We start from the raw sequence: 20,834 nt of genomic DNA, 5'->3' as shown, positions 1-20,834 counted from the left end.
CTGTAAATAATGTTTTAGAGCAAAGTTGAAATGCAGGGTTATATTCCGCTTTAAAGAAGAACTTTACTACAAAAAGTAGGGGGGCGGGATAAGGCAATACACTGCAAAGTGGGAAGTTAAAAAAAGGAAGAGAGATTGAGAAATGATTGATATTTGCCATGTTATGTACAGTAATTTGTTCCATGTTGGTTGATCCACAATGAACCAGCACGCTATCATCTTTACTAACTGTGTGTGTGTGTGTGTGTGTGTGTGTGTGTGTGTGTGTGCGTGCGTGCGTGCGTGCGTGCGTGCGTGCGTGCGTGTGCAAAGAGAGACACTGCTTGCCTGGCAATTGGCCGAAACAGGCTGTCTACATGTGGGTTTGATATGGCTGTGTAAAGCTTAAAGCTATAAGCTTGCTATACACCAGCGGTTCTGGATGCTTGCTTGGCTTAACAAGGGCGAAAAGGGATAATTTGCATATTTAGTGGTAGTGCATTGTGGGTAACCACAAATGTTCACTTATAACTGAATTATTGCAAATTTCCTTCTGTTTTAAGAAGGCAATTACACCAAGCTTTGCTTTTTTAGTAGGAGGGCTTTTTGGTTCCTTTTATCCCCCTATACATTCCTAGTAGTTTGGGTCACCCTGAGCTGCTTGGTTACTCTGTTGTCCTGGCAATTGGAAACAGTTATTTCCCACAATGTAATGAGGTTCACAGACAGGAAACTGTCATGACCGTAGTCATGACATCACACTGTGGGAGAGGTATATATCAGCAATATCCCAATCACATTATCAGCCACACAGACCCCCAGATGATCTATTAAATAAACTGTAAAGATTCCTCATGGGAAAGGGGGTATCGACAACTGATTGGGATGTTCAATCCTGGGTTAAATAAAGTTCCTCTTTTACACAGTTTGAATGCACTTCAGTAGTGCTGATCCATTTATTCACAACCCGTGTACTGATTTCCAGGTGACGACCAAAATTAATCAAAGGGATTACATTTTAAATGTATCACCATGGATCTGCCATGATTCACTAAGCTGGCCAATATCAGATTTGGATTCAATCACAAGGACTATCCATTCTCGTAGTTGAACTCTGGGCAGCTCTGACTAGCTAACCAGGGCGGCTTTGTAAACCAGAGGCTGCCTTCTGAGATGAAGAAACGTTTGATTGGCTACTTGCCATGTAAGAAAAGGCTCTCATTGACTGAAGCCACTTGTTGCTGGTCAGTCAAAAGTGTGTCCACCTCTGAAGGCCTATCTTTGGATAGCAGCACTGAATTTAACGGCTAATCCTGACCAATGTCATTCTATATTTTCAAAATTAAAAAAATAAATAAATAGATAATGGTAGATTTAAGTTTTGTGACTAGCAGATCACATTTTAATTTTACCTGTTGCCTGCAGTTGATTTTCAGCAGGACATTTCACGCAATGCAAACCGCAAATGATGTGTTCTTAGCATTTGTCTGCATTTCAACGCAGGCAATTGTTACAGTAGCTAATGATTTTCAGTGACAAGTCGCATGTAGCATGGGGTAAAGTAGTGAATGTACTTCGTTTTCAAAACACAGCCAAACTGCATTTTAGAGGGTCCCCAAAATATCAGTACTCCCATAAGAAAACGTGCATTTTTGCATACGATTTTGTGTTGCGGCAAAAGGCACTCGATTTTCACAAGTGTGGCCCCTGCCTTTGAGGTTTAAAAATATTCCTACTTTAACACTTTGTGGTAAAGTACAGAACTGTAGGGTTCTCCTTTACCCAGCCTCATGGTGCCCATGCATGTTACAATAAAAATGTTCTATTTTTCCATGTATTCAACCAAAACGATCGAACGAAATGAGAATTGAAAATAATCTTTTTTTTTTCAATCAAGAAAAATAAACGATTATCTCATTTTTTCAATAAAAATCTGATCGGACATCTTGGAAAAATCTTTATTTTCAATCGAATGAAACAATCGAACAAAATGATCTAATAAAAAAAAAAAATGAAAAATATTGTACCATGTATGGGCACCGTAAGCTAGATACAAATGCAAAACCTAAGCACATCTGTGCAGAAATAAGCATAGTGCCAATACAATTAGACACAGCTAAACACATGGATTTTCTGTTTTAACTTTCTGCTATAGTCATTTCCTTTTTTACAAACTTTGATGAATGAGGATGAACATCCACTATGTTATTAGCAAGTATTCCAGTAAGGGCACTTACCCGGTACACATAGTGACATTGCCACTTGCTCTATTCTCGTGTTATTCCGACAGGCTGCTACCTCCATCTGACACTGATTTTGGTAGATAACACCATCAGATCCACACACAGGTTCACCATCATATCCACAATCTCGGTAGCACATGCAGCGCTCATAATGATCTTCTTCAGGGCAGGAATATCCACCATTGCAAGGATCAGAGGGAGTAAATGCTGGAGAAGAGATGGCATGACACAGTGAAAGGAGCAGACATTCATTGATAGTTTGTATTCAAGTCAGCAATTAAATAATCTGCTGGGCTCACATGTCACAAGACAAGTGATGCCACTACAATGCAGTCATTTATGTTAACACTGTCTCCCACAGAACCTTGAGGCTGGTTTCACACTGAGGTTTTTTTTTTTTTTTTTTGTGGTGCAATGAGGGGGTCTATGGCTAAAAGTATTAGAGGCAGTGGATCAGCCAAGCAATATGCATTGTTTAAAAGGAAATGCATATGGCAGCCATATCCCTCAGTTCAGGTGTGCTTTAATGATGGCATCCCTTTCTTTTGGCTAAAATTCTTTAAACATTTGTATTGCACATCAATTAGTGGATCAATAAATCTTTGTGTGGCTTTTGTAATAGCTTCTGCAGGTTGGCCAAACAGGAATTCTAGAAGGGATTTCAGCACTGGAGTATGTAAATTGAAGTAATGGTACAACCTATTTGCTACCATCCCCATGAAAACAGAAATATCATACCAAACCAAGAAAGCCAGAACCTATGTTTTAAAGGGGAACTGAGTTATATGGAGGCTGCCATATTTATTTCCTTTTCATCAATACCAGTTGCCTGGCAGCCCAGCTGATCCTCTACCTCTAATACTATTAGCCATAGCCCCTGAACAAGCATGCAGCAGATCAGGTGTTTCAGACTTTAAAGTCAGATCTGACAAGACTAGCTGCATGCTTGTTTCTGGTGTTATTCAGATACTACTGCAGAGAAATAAACCAGCAGGGCTGCCAGGCAACTGATATTGATTAATAGGTAATAAATATGGCAGCCTCCGTATACCTCTTGCTTCAGTTCCCCTTTAACACTAAGGGATGGTGTGAGTTTTTTACCGCCAGAGCAGACCACATCCCACACTGAGATGAGTGGGAGCGTTCATCTCGGGGCCCTTTCACACTGGGGTGTTACAGTGCATCAAATTGACGCACTGTTACCGCAGCCTAATGCAACCCTATGGGGAAGTACATACTTCCCACATTGCGGTACGCTGCCCCGGAAGTGCCTAATCTAATGCTAGCGCAGAACTACGTTACTGTGCAGGAACTGCGGCGACCTGCGGCGACCTGGAAGTCATGTTAGTCAATGGCAAACACGGGTTGATGTCGCAGCATCACGGTGCGCATGCGTGGAAGCCTACTCCGAAGCTTACCCCAAGCAGGAAGTGATCACAAGAGTATGCCACTTCCTGCTTGGACGAATGCCAGACAGGGCACTGCAACGCTACCGCCAGTTTGTAGTGTGAAACAAGCCTCAATGCGTTTGGTCTTGTTTGCCGGCAATTGTGCAAATGTCATGGTTGGTTGAAATTCCCAAGAGAGCGTCTTGTAGCATCCAGCAGCATTTGCATTTGGCCATTCTGTGTACCCTAAGGGCTCAAAATGCAACGGGACTACCGAACAATGGGACCCGATGCCAAACGCTTTTGTGCTTGGTTGCAGAAAAGTGCTTAGCTTCGGCCCTAAATAGCAGTATATGAAATGTCAGCAGACTCTCTCCTTGGTACAAGCTGTGCCTAAACTTCCTAATACTATTCCTCTTGCACAGTCCCTCCTTCTGTGCCTGGTAATTATTTCGAAACCCATATAAAATGTTTTTTCTCCTTTTCCTCATGTGCCTCTGCTGTTGAATATGATTCTGCCTCTTCTGGGGTCCACCTATGATGATTGCAGGCATTTTGTGGGCAGCTGTATGTGGAGGTGGTTTGGTGCATAGCCAAATCAGCTACAACCTAATGTTTGTCAACTGTCCATAAGAGATTGAATGAGATGGTATGGAACAGAAATGCTGTTCAGCTTCTGCTTGAGCAGTAAATGATCCTGAATAGCATGGTTAGCTCAGGTTTTTAATTGCTGAGCAGTGATCAGTATCAGTTGCACAATTTCCACTCAGTTGAAATCTAGTAATGCTGTCTGAGTTCTGCTTCAGCCATAAACAGACCTAAGCAACACATGTTCCAGTAGTGATAAACTAGCTGCTAGCATTCCATTAGCTTGGCATGGCTATATATACTTATTTATACAACTATGTATTTGTTACTAAAAACATTAAAAATAATGTATCACTAAAGGTAGTCATATACTGTATGACATTTGTAAACGATTAAATGCAAGATTCAATAAAATCATGTGAATATCTATTTAAAAGAAAGGGCCCCCTTGATAAAGTTTATGGATCAAGCATTTATTGAGAATAGCCATTCTTGTTCTTAACAGGAAGGTGTGTATAGGAGGACTACAGCAATGGCAGTAATCTATTAGCGGCTCCGTTAGCTTGCTACTGCTAAGGCAGGAGAGCTTACATGTAGATCAGATTTCTGTGACATACGGTCTAATATCAAGTGGTAGCAAGATGGTAAGCAGGTGAACAATCAATATAAAGTAGATATCAATTGTTTATTTAACTACTTTGGCCTCCTGGATGTACTAGCTACGCCCAGGAGGCCATGTGCGCGTCCGCGCGCTCCCGCAGCCAATCGCGCGCATGCACGCGCGCTCCCAGCCGCGGTTCATTAGCCTGGCAATCAGTTAATTGGGCTATGGTGCCGATCACTGATTCCTCTCCCCCGCAGAAAAAGCGACAGTTTCTGGCTGTTGCATCCCCCATGAGTCTCTCTAAGCGTATGTTACGCTTAGAGTGACGTCATGTAAACAAACTCATGGCCGCCATCTTGTGGCCAAAAAGTAAAACTACAACTAAAGGTAAAAAAAATAAAACTCAACACACATTTACACTCTAAAACTACTGTTTACATCCCACCCTCCAAAAAATACCCAAATAAAATGTTTAATATAAAAAAAAAACAAAAAAACATTACAATAAAAAAAAAACATGTAAATATTTACCTAATGGTCTAAACTTTTTAAATATCAATGTAAAGATGAAATATTTCTATATATTTTTTATTTTAAACTTGTAAATAGTGATAGATGCAAAACGGAAAAAATGCACCTTTATTTCCAAATAAAATATTGTCGCCATACATTGTGATAGGGACATAATTTTAACGGTGTAATAACTGGGACATATGGGCAAATACAATACGTGAGTTTTAATTATGGAGGCATGTATTATTTTAAAACTATAATGGCTGAAAACTGAGAAATAATGAATTTTTTCAGTTTTTTTCTTATTCTTCCTGTTAAAATGCATTTACAGTAAGGTAGCTCTTAGCAAAATGTACCACCCAAAGAAAGCCTAATTGGTGGCGGAAAAAACAAGATATAGATCAATTCATTGTGATACGTAGTGATAAAGTTATAGGCTAATGAATGGGAGATGAAAATTGCTCGGATGCATAAAGTGAAAACGACTGAAGGCTGAAGTGGTTAATTTAATAGTGTATGAGGGCCTTTGCAATCCTTTATGGGAAACAATATTATTAATGATAACATAAGGAAGCAGAGAGGTTAGTCAAAACCATTAAGTTTTTGTTTGTGGGCCAAAAGAAATCAAGATGCTCTTAGCTAGAATTTTGTACAATATACCTCAGAAGAGCTCACAATCTATTCCCTACCATAGACACTGGCTAATGTCACCACGGAAGTCTAAACCTACATACACACACTAGATTAAGCTTGGTTGATGCGGTCGATAAAGACCACTTTGAGCGAGGATGTAGGGCGTATATAGGAGTCCAATGATGTTGTCTAAGGCTAGTTTCACACTAGAAACCAGCGTCAGTGTTGTGGTGTGTCGCGTATGATGCACCACATCGCACCATCAAAAACAGGCCTTCAGGGAACACCGGCCAAGCAGGAAGTGACGCACAGTCGCACACTTGACATACGCTTGCCATCACTTCCTGCTTCCTGGGTATGCAGAAGTGCACGGAAGCATATTGCTACAATACACTTTTGCGCATGCACGCCGAAAAGTCTCCATAGACTATCATGACTTCTGGGTCAACGCACCTCACAGCAGAATCCACGCAGTAACATAGTTCTGGCCCTGCGTCAGGGATGCGGTGAAAACATCACTACCGTTGCGACATGCTGTAACGTTGCAGTATGGACTTCTCCATAGATTTTCATTGCCCGGCAGTGAGGTGCAGTAAAACTACCGCACCGCACCGCTTGGTGTGAAAGGGCCCTAAAGATCTGGCATATTGTTCTCCCCATTTACCCTGCTGCCAGAAGCCATTTTTTTTGCCAGAAGCCATTCTGTCATGCACCACCCATTGTACCTCCACCCCTCTAAAAAGCATGCATTGCTATTCTACAGGCTAGCATTATGTCAATACAGGCTTGGCCCTGAACTCTGCTGGGCGACAGTCCTCGTACAAGTCCTTAGGTTCCTTTTTTTCTGTGTTTTCAGTAGAGCGGAACAGGGCCAGGAGGCCAATAGATAATAACTTGATTTAGATAGGGAAAGTATAGGCTAATGGCATGGTCTTCTAAAGATGGCAGAGATAGAAGAAACAGGAGTGAGTGGCTTAGGGTAGGTCCACACTTGTGGGTTGCGGATCGGATCCGTTTCAAACAGATCCGTTTTTGTAAACAATTTTTCCCCTCCCCGGTTTCTATAAAATGGCTTTTTTTGCAGCTACGTTTCCAGTCCGTCGAAATGTCCCTAGCCCTAGCCTAGCAGTGGCAGGGAGGGGGGTTGCCCTCCCCCCTTATCTGGGTCCCTCCTTTTCCGCTCCCCCTCCAGCTAGTTTCATTGATAAAATCATTAATGTATTAAAATGTAAGCCAAGCGGCGAGCGGGGAACTTATTTCCTTGCGTTCCGACGCTCACCGTCACTTCCTGCAATGTCGCCATCTGTACTTCACTGGGTGTCATTGCAGGAAGTGACAGTGAGTGGTGGAACACAAGGAAGTAAGTTCACCGCTCGCCGCTTGGCTTACATTTTAATACATTAATGATTTTATCAATGAAACTAGCTGGAGGGGGAGCGAGGAAGGGGGACCCAGGTGAGGGTGGCGACCCCCCACCGCTGCCCCTGCTGCCCCCTTCAGCATGGCGACCCCCTTTACCCTGGGACACAGAAACAAATCCGTTTCTGTGCAAAAGATGCCTGTGTAGAGGGGGATATGTTTTGCCACTGCTTTTCACTACTCCTCCATGTATCTGGGGTCCATGAAAATGTTGCAAATCCGGTTTTCAAAATGGATCCCCCTGAACGCAGATGGATCCGTTTCTTTTTTTTAAGTGAAGGCGGCTACTATTTTTAACATTAGTACCCTTGGCTCCGGTTTTGATCCGGGCTAAAACCGGAGCCACAGATACGTTTTTAGAACAAGTGTGAACCTATTCTTATAGGAGAATCAGTCAAGAAATGTGTGGTTTAACAATTATGGGGTCAGTTCAGGTATCCTTTAAAAAGTGTGATGCACTTTATATTATGATGCCATAGCTGACCGGAGACATCATATCAGGCTACCTATACTAGCTATAAGCAACAGGTTGCCAGCTTAAATAGCAGACTGAGTTCAGGTGTGATGTGCAGCGGAAATCAGTATTCTAAACATCATTGTAAAGGAGACACCAGTTAGATCCAACACAGCATACTAGAGGACAGGGCCGTGCAGAGGGTCCTTAAGCAGGCTCGGACAGAGCCGCCGAACCACCGACGGTCCCATCGGTGGGCCCCGACTGCCCCTCCTCCTGGGGGCCCCTAGAAGGCGTGCGCTGCATGGGAGAGCCGGGGAGGGCAGCCCGACTGTTTTTTTTTTTTTTTTTTTTATGTCCCTTAAAAAAAACTATTTTCCCCGGGGGGGCCCCCTCCTATCCTCCCCCTCCCTCACCTCGGAGGGCCCCCCTCCTGTTACGAGCGGCGGCGGCGGTTACAGCAAAGTTCCTGCGAGGTATAGCAGAAGATAGAGGTCCAGCTGCCTCCCGGGCTACGCTGTCTCCTCTATGCCGCTCGCACTGCTTCCTGGTTTAGTGCGAGCGGCATAGAGGAGACAGCGTAGCCCGGGAGGCAGCTGGACCTCTATCTTCTGCTATACCTCCCCGGAAGTTTGCTGTACCCGCCGGCGCCGCTCGTAACAGGAGGGGGCCCTCCGAGAGTCCGAGGTGAGGGAGGGGGAGGATAGGAGGGGGCCCCCGGGGAAAATAGTTTTTTTTAAGGGAAAAAAAACAGTCGGGCTGCCCTCCCCGCGGCTTGTAAGGAGGGGGAGCATAGGAGTCGGGGCCCCCACTGGCTACCCACTCGGCTACCTAACTGCCCACCCTCCCACCTGGCTACCTAACTGCCCACCCGGCTACCTATCTACCCACCCAGCTACCTATCTGCCTACCCTCCCACCCGGCTACCTATCTGCCCACCCGGCTACCTATCTACCCACCCGGCTACCTATCTACCCACCCAGCTACCTATCTGCCTACCCTCCCACCCGGCTACCTAACTGCCCACCCGGCTACCTAACTGCCTACCCTCCCACCCGGCTACCTATCTACCCACCCGGCTACCCAACTGGCTGCCCACCCGGCTACCTATCTACCCACCCAGCTACCTATCTGCCTACCCTCCCACCCGGCTACCTATCTGCCCACCCGGCTACCTATCTACCCACCCGGCTGCCTATCTACCCACCCAGCTACCTATCTGCCTACCCTCCCACCCGGCTACCTAACTGCCCACCCGGCTACCTAACTGCCTACCCTCCCACCCGGCTACCTATCTACCCACCCGGCTACCTAACTGGCTGCCCACCCGGCTACCTATCTACCCACCCAGCTACCTATCTGCCTACCCTCCCACCCGGCTACCTAACTGCCCACCCGGCTACCTAACTGCCTACCCTCCCACCCGGCTACCCTTCTGCCTACCCTCCCACCCGGCTACCTAACTGCCCACCCGGCTACCTAACTGCCTACCCTCCCACCCGGCTACCTATCTACCCACCCAGCTACCTATCTGCCTACCCTCCCACCCGGCTACCTAATTGCCCACCCGGCTACCTAACTGCCTACCCTCCCACCCGGCTACCTATCTGCCCACCCGGCTACCTATCTGCCCACCTGGATACCTATCTACCCACCCAGCTACCTATCTGCCCACCCGGCTACCTAACTGCCTACCCTCCCACCTGGCTACCTAACTGCCCACCCGGCTACCTATCTACCCACCCAGCTACCTATCTGCCTACCCTCCCACCCGGCTACCTATCTGCCCACCCGGCTACCTATCTACCCACCCGGCTACCTATCTACCCACCCAGCTACCTATCTGCCTACCCTCCCACCCGGCTACCTATCTGCCCACCCGGCTACCTATCTACCCACCCAGCTACCTATCTGCCTACCCTCCCACCTGGCTACCTAACTGCCCACCCGGCTACCTAACTGCCCACCCAGCTACCTATCTGCCCACCTGGCTACCTAACTGCCTACCCTCCCACCCGGCTACCTAACTGCCCACCCAGCTACCTATCTGCCTACCCTCCCACCCGGCTACATAACTGCCTACCCGGCTACCTATCTGCCCACCATGCCATGGGCGTCCCTACATAGGGCAAAATGGGGCATGCGCACTCCCCTGGCTAGCTGCTGCCCCCCCCTAGCTACCCGGACGTGGCTGGCCCGCCCGCCCTGGGGTGGCAGCGGAGAGAGAAAAGAAGCGGCAGGCACAGCGGCGCTGCCTGCCACATCACTTAATTCTAAAGGGGGGAGCGAGAGAGGGGGAGCCCCAAGGTGAGGGAAGGGGGAGGGGGAAACGTCCTCCCTTCCCCACCGCTTCTCTTCTCTCTCCGCTGCCACTGAGGACACCTATAGATCTGGCTATTTAAACTGGGGACACCTATAGACCTGTCTATCTATACTGGGGGGCCCTGTCACTACCTAAACTAGGGGCTCCTGTCACTATATACACTGGGGGGGGGGGGTCCCTGTCACTGCATACACTGGGGGGCTCCTGTCATACCTAAACTGGGGGTACCTGTCACTAACTGAACTGGGGGGGCGCCTGTCAATACCTGAACTGGGGGCACCTGTCACTACCTAAACTGGGGGCACCTGTCACTACATACCCTGGGGGGCACCTGTCACTACAAACACTGGGGGCTCCTGTCACTACATACCCTGGGGGGCACCTGTTACTACCTTAACTGGGGGGCACCTGTCACTACAAACACTGGGGGCTCCTGTCACTACCTAAACTGGGGGGTATCTGTCACTAACTAAACTGGGGGGCTCCTGTCGCTACCTAAACTTGGGGGTCCTGTCACTACCTAAGCTGGGAGGCTCCTGGTGCTACCTAAACTAGGGTGCACCTGTCACTACCTAAACTATCCAGGCCAGCCCAGCATCACCACCAGCCAACCAGCCCAGAATCACTGTCAAAAAGGCCACAGCATCACCACCAACAGTCAGGCCAACATTTACTTCAACCAGCCAAGTACAGCCCAGCATCACCGCCAGGCCGGCCACAGCATCACCGCCAGGCCTTTCAGCCCACACATCATCCCCAATCCAGCCAAAAACAGTATTGCCTGGCACAGCAGCCAGTAGAGGAGAATTCAGAATCCAGGTGAGAGGTGTCTACCATATTAAGTGGGCATTCTGCCTATTTATGTGAAATGCTGTTTATTTATGTGCCTCATGACTGCTGAATTTGTCTTGTTGGGCGCCTCATGGTTACTGAATGTCTTGTTGGGGGCCTCATGATTGCTGAATTTGTCTTGTTGGGGGCCTCAAGATTGCTGAATTTGTCATGTTGTCATATTTGTCATATCTAACCTATGCTGAGGGAAACTATTCTGGCTACCTATATTAGCCCACTGCCTTACTGTTACAGTTACATTACAATTACCCCCCACCCATGTGATGTCATGTCCACACCCATTTTTTTTGTCGCTGCGCGCTTTGCTTTTTTTGGGGGGGGGGGGGGGTGTTGGTAAATTATCCGCACCTGGTGTCAAACACCCTAGCTACGCCACTGGAGGGGGGCACAGCTTGGAAGGGGGGGAATTGGGCACAGAGCGGCGGGGAGGGGGGGGAAGCGTCCCCCCCTCCCTCACCTAGGGCCCCCCCCTTCCGCGCACCCCCCTCCTCCAGAAGTGCAGCCAGCAGCGAGCGGAGAATAGCTACAGAGATGATGCTATCTCCGCTCCGAGTCCGCATGCCGCTGCCCTGCTGGTCTCTGACTGTAGTGTGTGACGCTGTCCAATCACGTTCTCGCAGTACTTCCTGCTAGAGCGTGATTGGACAGCGTCACTACAGGAGACAGAGACCAGCAGGGCAGCAGCGGCATGCGGAGCGGAGCGGAGATAGCATCATCTGAAGCTGGTAAGCTATACTCCGCTCGCTGCTGGCTGCACTTCTCGAGGAGGGGGGTGCGCGGAAGGGGGGGCCCTAGGTGAGGGAGGGGGGGAGGCTTCCCCGCTGATCTGTGCCCTCTGCCCCCCCTTCCAAGCTGGGGGGGACTTGCATTGTGTGGGGGTATCTCTGCCACCAACCTGATTGCATTGTGTGGGGGTATCTGCAGCCAACCTGATTGCATTGTGTGGGGGTATCTGCAGCCAAACTGATTGCATTTTGTGGGGGTATCTGCAGCCAAACTGATTGCATTTTGTGGGGGTATCTGCCATCAACCTGATTGCATTTTGTGGGGGTATCTGCCGTTAACCTGATTGCATTGTGTGGGGGTATCTGCCGTCAACCTGATTGCATTTTGTGGGGGTATCTGCCACCAACCTGATTGCATTGTGTGGGGGTATCTGCCACCAACCTGATTGCATTGTGTGGGGGTATCTGCCGTCAACCTGATTGCATTTTGTGGGGGTATCTGCTGCCATTTGACTACTTGATGAATTATCATGAGGCATGTAACTACTTGAATATACAATGTATCTGGTCGGACCTAATCTCTGTGAATAACGCCGCTACTTATTTTGTGTTTTGTATTTTTTTTTTTAAGTCTGCCCATGACTCATCATGACCACGCCGATGTTCCAGTGCGTGGTGACACCCATTTAGTTTCGCATTTAGACATATCCCTATTGGAGACTGTCCTCAGAATTGCTCACAATCTATTCCCTACCATAAAGTCATGCAAAATTTCTAGAGTACATGTGTATGTGAGCCCAAAATGGGGGGGGGGGGGGGGGGGAGGGAGGAGGAGGAGAGGGGGGTGGGCCCCTGGCTGAAACTTCCTCGGTGGGCCCTTGGTGTCCCAGTCCGACCCTGTCCTTAAGTGAGGGGTGCTCAAATTTAAAAAAGGGGCCTGGCAACATCTTCCCCCGCATGCCCCCCCTCCTCGTTTCTGGCAAGGGGGGTATTGGTTGTCATGTTAGTGCTGAATGCAGATGCTGTGTGCCATGTGGGTTCTGGGTGTGAGTACAGAGTGTCATGTGGGTTCTGGGTATGTTTGAGTATCGAGTGTCATGCGGGTGTTGATTGCAAGTACTTAGTGCCATGTAAGATCTGGGTGTATGTACTGGATGTCATGTGGGTGCTGGGTGCAGGTACTTGATGTCACATGGGTGCGAATACTTGGCGCCATGCCTGTACTTGGTGCTGGTACTTTATGTGCGGGTATAGGTTAAGTGGGTGCTTGGTGCAGATAGTGGGGGCCATGTGGAGGCTGTGTGCAGGTGTGAGTACTGGGTGCAATTTTAGGCATGGCTGCAGATACTTGCAGATACTTATTCATTTATAGCAGTATCACAGTATCAAGGAGACTTTGTCTCCTTCCAACCAACTCTTTTGGCGCCACCACCCTCAAATCAGCAGTGATAGGTGCCCACTGTTAGTGGGTTAGAGTGGGCACAGTGGAGCCCACAGTGGAGTCACAGACTCACCTTTCATTACTGGGACCTCTGTCCCTCTTGATCAGCACCCAATCTTATTTTCAGGCAAAGAAGAAGTGGTTACCAATATGCAGTGGTTGCTAAGCATTAGTAGATGCAAAACTGCAGTAAGTGCCAAGGTGCAGCGGGTGCCCAGATACAGTGGGTGGTAAGATGCAAAGGTTCACTTTGTGCTAAGTTGCAGTGGGTGATGAGATGCCAAAGTACAGTCTGTGTCAAGCTGCTGTGGGTACCGAGGTCCAGTTTGTATTGGGTGTTTATTTGCAGTGGGTGCTATGCAGTATTGGGTGCTGAATGAGTAGCAGATGGTGATAAAAAATAGTGGGTGCCATGTAAGTGTTGGACATGAGTGAGTAGGAAGTGTCATGTGTGGTTTGGATGTGTGCCATGGTAGAGTACTCTCCCATATGGGTTCAGACCAAGGATGGGTACTGGGTGCTATTTGGGTGCTGGCCATGGACGGGTACTGGGTGCATATAATGGCTTTGGAACTTGGTGACGTGTGAGTACTGTGCCATGTGGGTGTTGATTATGGGGGTATGTGGGTCTTAGATACAAATACTGAGTGCCAAGTGGGTACTGGGAGTGAGTACATGGTGACATATGGGTGATGGATGCTGGATAGTAGGGTATGTGTTGTCATGTGGGTGTTAAAGGCAGATGCTGGGTGCCATGTGGGTTCTGGGTGCTGACACAGGGTGTCATGTGGATTCTGGCTGTATGGGTGTGTATCAACTATCATGAAGGTGTTGATTGCAGGTACTCAGTCCCTTGTGAGTTCTGGGTGCAAGTACTGGATGTGGAGTGCTTAGTGTTTGTACTGGGCACTAAGTGGAGGCTTAGTGCAACTGGAACTACTGCAGATGAAGCATGTGGGTGTTGGGTGCAGGTACTGGGTATCACATAGGTGCGAATACTTGGTGCCATGCCTGCACTGGGTGCTAGCTATGGGTGGGCATTGTGTGTTATGTGGGTTCTGTGTGCAGGTACTTTGGGTGCTAGTACTAGTTTACTAGTGGGATTGTTGTGGGTGCAGTGGGTGGGAGATCACTGTGGGTACTACTAAGAATGGCATAGTTGCTGCTAGGGGAGGTAGAGGTTAGTGAGGTTGCTGGGGGAGGTAGAGCTCAGTGTGGGTGCTGGGGGAAGGGTAGGTCACTGTGGGTGCTGGGGGGAGTAACTGTGGGTGCTGTGGAAGGTAGAGGTCAATATGAGTGCTGGAGGAAAGGGAGGTCACTGCGGGTCCTTTGGAGGAGGTCACTGTGTGTCTTGGTGGAGGTAGAGGTCATTGTGGGTGCTGGAGGAAGGGGAGGTTACTATGGGTGCTGCTGTGAATGGCATAGTTGCTGCTAAGGGAGGTAGAGGTCAGTATTGGTGCTGGGGGAAGGGTAATTCACTGTGGGTGCTGTGGAAGGAAGAGATCAGTATGGGTGCTGGAGGAAGCGGAGGTGACTGTGGGTGCTGGGATAGTCAGTGTAGTTACTGGAGGAGGGAGTGGATGCTGGGTGTTGGGAGAGGCCACTGTGGGCGCTGGCAATGGGAGAGATCACTGTAGGTGCTGCTTTTGGGATGGGAGGTCCCTGTGGGTGCTGCAGGAGACAGGAGGGTAGCCACTGGGGTAGGGCAAGATCACTGTGGGTGCTGGGGGAGGGATAGGTCAGTGTGGGTGCTGGGGTAGGCAGGATCACTGCTAGAGCTGGGGAGGGAGAGGTCACTGTGAGTGCTAGGTGGAGGGAGAGGTCACTGTGGGTGCTGGGGGAGGGAAAGGTCACTGTGGGTGCTGGGGGAGGGAGAGGTCACTGTGGATGCTAGGTGATGGGAGATATCACTGTGGGTACTGGGGAGGGAGAGGTCAGTATGGGTCCTAGGGGGAGGGAGAAGTCACTGTGGGTGCTAGGTTGATGGAGAGGTCACTGTGGGTGCTGGGGGAGGGAGAGGTTACTGTGGGTGCTAGGTGGAGGGAGAGGTCACTGTGGGTGCTAGATAGAGGAAAAAGGTCACTGTGGGTGCTGAGTAAGGGAGAGGTCACTGTGGGTGCTAGGTGGAAGGAGAGGTCACTGTGGATGCTAGGTGATGGGAGATATCGCTGTGGGTACTGGGGAGGGAGAGGTCAGTATGGGTCATAGGTGGAGGGAGAAGTCACTGTGGGTGCTAGGTGGATGGAGAGGTCACTGTGGGTGCTAGGGGAGGGTGTGGTCACTGTGGGTTCTAGGTGGAGGGAGAGGTCACTGTGGGTGCTGGGGGAGGTAGAGGTCAGTATGGGTCCTAGGTGGAGGGAGAGGTCAGTATGCCACACTAGGATTCCTGTTTGGGCCTCTTCACTTCAAAGTGTCCCAGGCGGGGGAGGGGCTTCCCTCGGGTGGGCGGGGCTTATCACGGTCGGGGGGCGGGGCTTATTTTGCGCACCAAGAGGGGCCTTTTTTGAAGATTTTAAAAGGGGGGGTGCCTGGGCACCCAGAGTACCCCCCTCTGCACGTGCCTGCTAGAGGATAAACAGCCAACAACCTGACTTTTCTAGGATTTGTCTGAGCAATAAACTACAGGCCAATTACAAAATAATACCAGAGATGTGAACAAGTGAATTGGGTCAGCAGCTCACAGGGTAACAGATGATGATCTTATTGGAAATACCTAATAGTGGATCTGGCAGCAGTCTAATCACTATGCAGGCATTACCATTATAAACACAATTACAGTATATAGCAAAAACAGACAACACTCACCTATCCACTGGTTCACTGAGCTTTCCACCTCATTACATGTGGTACCATCACACAGCTCTCGTGACAAGGGGCTGTTTTCACTAGCATTGTAGAATCTAGTTGCTTCAAATGCTGTTGATGAGGTAAAATAATTGAACACATTTAACATAAAATATGAGCATGTAATAGATGCAATGAATGGTCCTGAGTAATAGTAAGCCTTATCCTGATAAATACATGTAAAACAAAAATACTAGTGTATATAGTGAGCAGGGCAGTTTGTAGGCTAAATTGCACCCAGGGCGAGGGTGTAAAAATTGCGCCCCCTTCCTTCCCCCACACCCCTGTGGACTTGCGAACCATTACTCTTTAGGGACAGTCACACAGCCACAGGTCACAAGTAGATCTGCCTACTTACTAGTGAACACTGACCAACCGCTCATCCAGGAGGAAACAGGGACCAGGAAAACACACAGGCGAAGAAAGACCGGAAAGCCGACTCCATGGGTGCCGCGCACTGACAGCCTGCAGTACCGATACAGGACATCACGCGGTGGTGACGTGATGGTGACTTGACATCGGACGCAGGCAGCCTAGAAGGAGTCAAGGATGATGATTGAGCTAGTAATCTTCTTTCTTCTTCCATTTGGCTGCACTGCGCGTCACCAGCTCCCTGGCGGTTATGTCCTTCTGCCTGTTCCCCCCTTCTTCCACTTGCCGGTCTCTGCACAGGGCTGTCGCCCTGCCCAAGACACGGCCCTGATAGTGAGTGAACACTGTAGCTTTCAGGAGTGAGGGAGCGATTGCTCATACTACACTGGAGAGGTCTTGCAGTATAAAGATTTCTAAAGTCACTGCTAAAAGGCAAATTAAACTCTTTTGCTCTGGTCATGTGACAGCAATATTGCCCATAAAAATGTATTTGAATTTTGTTGTAGCTTAAACATGGTCTATTTACCTTATCCTGGTAGAGAATGAAGGGAATAGAGGTAAAAAGTATACACACTTTACCACACTAATCTTATTTGTTCATACATTCATGGTTGCTCATATCAACAAACCATTGATTGTATTTAACTACAATATAAAACATATAAATTAGTGGACTCGAAACATAATTTTCTCTACTGTAGTAACAGTATAAAATCACGTATAAATTAATATTTCACATTTGGCATCTGTGTAAACCGGTAGCCACTGTCCCTGATAGCATACTGCTTACAAGGGAAATACGATATGGCATAACACATAATAAAAACGTGTTTCTATACTCCACTTCGTCCACACAGGTTTTTTTTCACATATGGCATTACTTGTGGACAAAAGCAAGGGTCCCAGGCTCACAGAACAGCATTTCTAGGAGCTGCAATTGCATTGAAATAGTACATACAGTAGTTAAATATGTTTGTAATGGTTGTTAGTGAAGAAACACATAGCACCTATTGTACTACGGTAGATCAGCATAATGGCTACCTTAATAAATAACATAGATTAGGTGTTAAAAAGGGAAGAAAAGGGACATAATAATAGCAAAAAAAAAACCTATCCCTAAATTATCCAAAATATAAAATTATACTCATACATATAAAAAATTATATTTGCCCTTCTGGTTAACAATCGTGTGTGAATGCACAATAAGCTCTTCTGTAGTTATGTTGAGCTGTTCAGGCACTGAATTTTGCAGGAAAAAAAAGTCTGCAGGTGATAAGATTGTAAGCTTGCAAAGGCAGGGCTCTCTTACCCTTTTGTATCCTGGAATTTATCATTAATTTTGTGTCTTGCAATTTCTTATACATTTTATGGATCATGTTACTTTTACCAATTCTATATTTTGTTTCGAGTTTGTATTTTGTATACTGGTGCACACAATTGTTTGTATTGTTTTGTACCCCTTGTTGGTTTCTTACTTTGTACAGCACCATGGAATATGTTGGTGCTTTATAAACAAATAATAATAAATAATAAACAAAGAGCAATTATATTGTTCAAAGAAAGCCATAAAGTGTACTGTGTGGTAGCTATTTGATATGCTCCCTGTAGTAAAACTTGAACATTTCTACTATAAATATGCGGTCACACCCCCCAAACCGGTTCTGTATAGCACTTACTTGGTTCGTAATAGTCATAGATTTTCACTGGAACTGGTGCAGTCTTTCCCACAACATATTCCCTGAATGCTTGCATCTTTACACAAGTCATACACTGGCTTGGTATCTGTAGCAGAAATAAGATTCAGCATAGCTTAGTGTCCTGATGTGAAACCTTTTCTTATAGAATATTAGGGTCCCCATGTGTGCACTGCCTAAAGGTAGCCACACACCATAACATTTTTTAAATATCTGTTCAATTTAACAATTGCAATTGCCCCGTTCACACTTGCATTTCTTTGCCAAACGGACCGGATGACCTGACCGGATCGGATCCGGATTGGAACCGTACGGTTCTGATCCGGATCTGATCCAGATCCGGTCAGGTTTCATCAGGTGTACATCAGGATGCGATCCGGATCTGTTTGGCAAAAGAGAGTAGAAATAAATAAAAATGTTGGGGTCTGGGAGGTCAGCAGAAGGTGCACCTGTGGAATCAGGTCCTTCGCTGTATAGGCCTCACCTCCACCTCCGACATACTGCCAACAGCTCCAGCACGTTAAAAGTCACTGCTGCTCCACTCCAAAATGCTTGCCCATGTGTCCCCATCCAAAATCGCCGCTAGAATCTGCATAGGAAGTGGGGTAGAACGTCAGGTGTTTGTAGCCAGTGTGTTCTGTGCTTCCGTTTCCCATTGGTTTTCTGTTTCCGGATGGTGCAGTCAGGCTCCGGTCCAGATGCGTGGGCCGGATGAGCCGGACCAAAAAATAGCGCATGTTGGAAAAGTGTCCGGAGTCCGGATCCGGTCCGGCTCCGTACTGTACGGAACGGACGCGTGTGAACGTCCGCATAGCCTTTGCATTGCTATGCGGAACGTAAGTTCCGTTTGTACAGTATACGGTCCGGATCCGATCAGGTGATCCGGACAGGGAACGCTAATGTGAACCGGGCCTAATTTTTCTGACTGATTGTAACATTTCAAAAATATGACCAATGTACCACACACGTATGTTAAATTTTTCCCCAATTATGACAAAAATGATTGGAAACTGACAAAATTGCTAGGTTATGTATATTAATACACCATACAATCTTTAGAAAGATTGAAAAAAAAATATCTGGCATTCCGGATCGATAAAAAAAAAAAAAATGAAAAAACACGGGAAATCCGATCGGATTTTTCAGTAGAATGAAAAAAAGCTTTTGATTTTTTCTGGAGATCCGATCGCTTTTATCGAATTGCCGTAAAATCGGATCATTTTATTGTATTGAGTGTGGCCACCTTAAGGCTGGCCATACACTGGTCGATGTGGCCAACAAATACATCCCTCTCACATCATTATTTGATCAGAGAGAGCTCTATCTGATCGAATCCTTCCACACACTACACAGATGTTCAATAGATTTCAGCATAACATTTTTAAAAAAAATGTGTGCACAGCCTGCCAGATCTCCCCATCTATGGCCTCAGGCTGTGCGTGGTGTAGGCAGCAAATACACTCCCCTGTCCGCATTCCTCCCTGTATCTTCTCTCTCTGTGTCCTGGGACGAATGGTAGAGGCCAAACACTAGGGGCACCAGGGCACATAGTTTAACTTGAGGACCAGAGGCTTATACCCCCCCTAGTGACCAGGCCATTTTTTACAATTCAGCACTTTATAACTTTAACGGTTTATTGCTTGGTCATACATTTTAGCACCTAAATGAATTTTACCCCCTGGGCTGGCCCCAGTACAGCGCTGCCATAGATTGCAGCGCTGTATACAGTAAATAGATGGCGGTTTTCGCTGTCTAACAGTCTCCTAGCGGCGATTGCCAGTGGTAGACTGATGGCGGAGCAGAGCTCCGTCATTCAAGTGGAGTTGCACGTGCATAGGCACTCGCAATCTCCTGCAAAACCCCACCTCAGGACTTGAAGCCAATTGGCGTTAAGCGGTCCTGGGTCTGCCGCCACATTCACACCCATCAGCCTGACGTGGTCATTTAGTGGTTAAAGTGAACCTCCAGACTAAAAATCTACTCAGCAGCACTTAAAAAGCTTGGGGTTTCTTTAACAGTTTCACAGCATCAGAACTTTGTTTTTCTTATCCAAACCTCATTTTTAGCTGCACAGAAGCTAACCTCCGCCCCATTAAAGAAATCTGCCTGGGTATTTTTCCCCCGATGCTGTGCAAAGCATGATGGGATTTCCTATGTTGTTGTTCTCCTTCTGTTGTTTTGGCGCAAATTTGTTGTTTTTTTTTATTTTTAATTTTAAGATTTGAAGCCTAGCGCACGCAGCTCTGAGGGGTAATCAGGATACAGGACAGTTGGAACTGTGTCTCATGCTCCCTGTCACCTCCTTTCAGCCAAAAAGATGGCTGCCCCCATGAAATCACAAATATTTGCCTGTTCTTTTAAAACAGGGTGGGTAAGAGATGATATTGCCTATCTATTTTATTTAACATAACTAATGTAACTTAATGACAGTATGTTTGTTTAGGCTGAAGGTCCCCTATAAGTACATATAACACTTTTTTAATTAGTTTTTACCTCATCGAAATAAAACAGTACTTTTCTTCCATCAACCTCGTAACGTTTTAGACCAATCCGCTTGTTTAGCAGTAACTGCAAAAGAAAGTTAAAGAGGCGCAATGAGATACAAAAAATGTTACACACTGAAGCAATTTCTGAAGAAGGAAATTGAAAGGTCCCACTTTTCCTCAGCCAGTGGGCCTAATAAATATGCATTCAGTTTCCTCCCTTTGAAACTGCAACCATTAAAGGCTCAATTCTTCAATTTCCTGCAACATTATTCTAAT

The 20,834-nt window shown here is 47.2% G+C and overlaps 1 protein-coding gene across 1 annotated transcript in view; it reads right to left on the bottom strand.

Annotated features, from left to right (window-relative positions):
• CPAMD8 (C3 and PZP like alpha-2-macroglobulin domain containing 8) overlaps positions 1 to 20,834 on the bottom strand; it is a 174,155-nt gene that overhangs the window by 26,081 nt on the left and 127,240 nt on the right. Inside the window, exons 37-40 of the mRNA XM_068234159.1 lie at positions 20,566 to 20,640; positions 18,055 to 18,160; positions 15,968 to 16,078; positions 2,217 to 2,429 (exon numbers count right to left, since the gene is read on the bottom strand). Coding sequence (XP_068090260.1) covers positions 2,217 to 2,429; positions 15,968 to 16,078; positions 18,055 to 18,160; positions 20,566 to 20,640 — 505 coding nt within the window. The remainder of the gene's footprint in view (positions 1 to 2,216; positions 2,430 to 15,967; positions 16,079 to 18,054; positions 18,161 to 20,565; positions 20,641 to 20,834) is intronic.

Source organism: Hyperolius riggenbachi, chromosome 1, assembly GCF_040937935.1.
Source record: "Hyperolius riggenbachi isolate aHypRig1 chromosome 1, aHypRig1.pri, whole genome shotgun sequence".
In the NCBI taxonomy this organism is placed as follows: domain Eukaryota; kingdom Metazoa; phylum Chordata; class Amphibia; order Anura; family Hyperoliidae; genus Hyperolius; species Hyperolius riggenbachi.
This window is presented reverse-complemented; position numbering and strand designations above follow the sequence as displayed.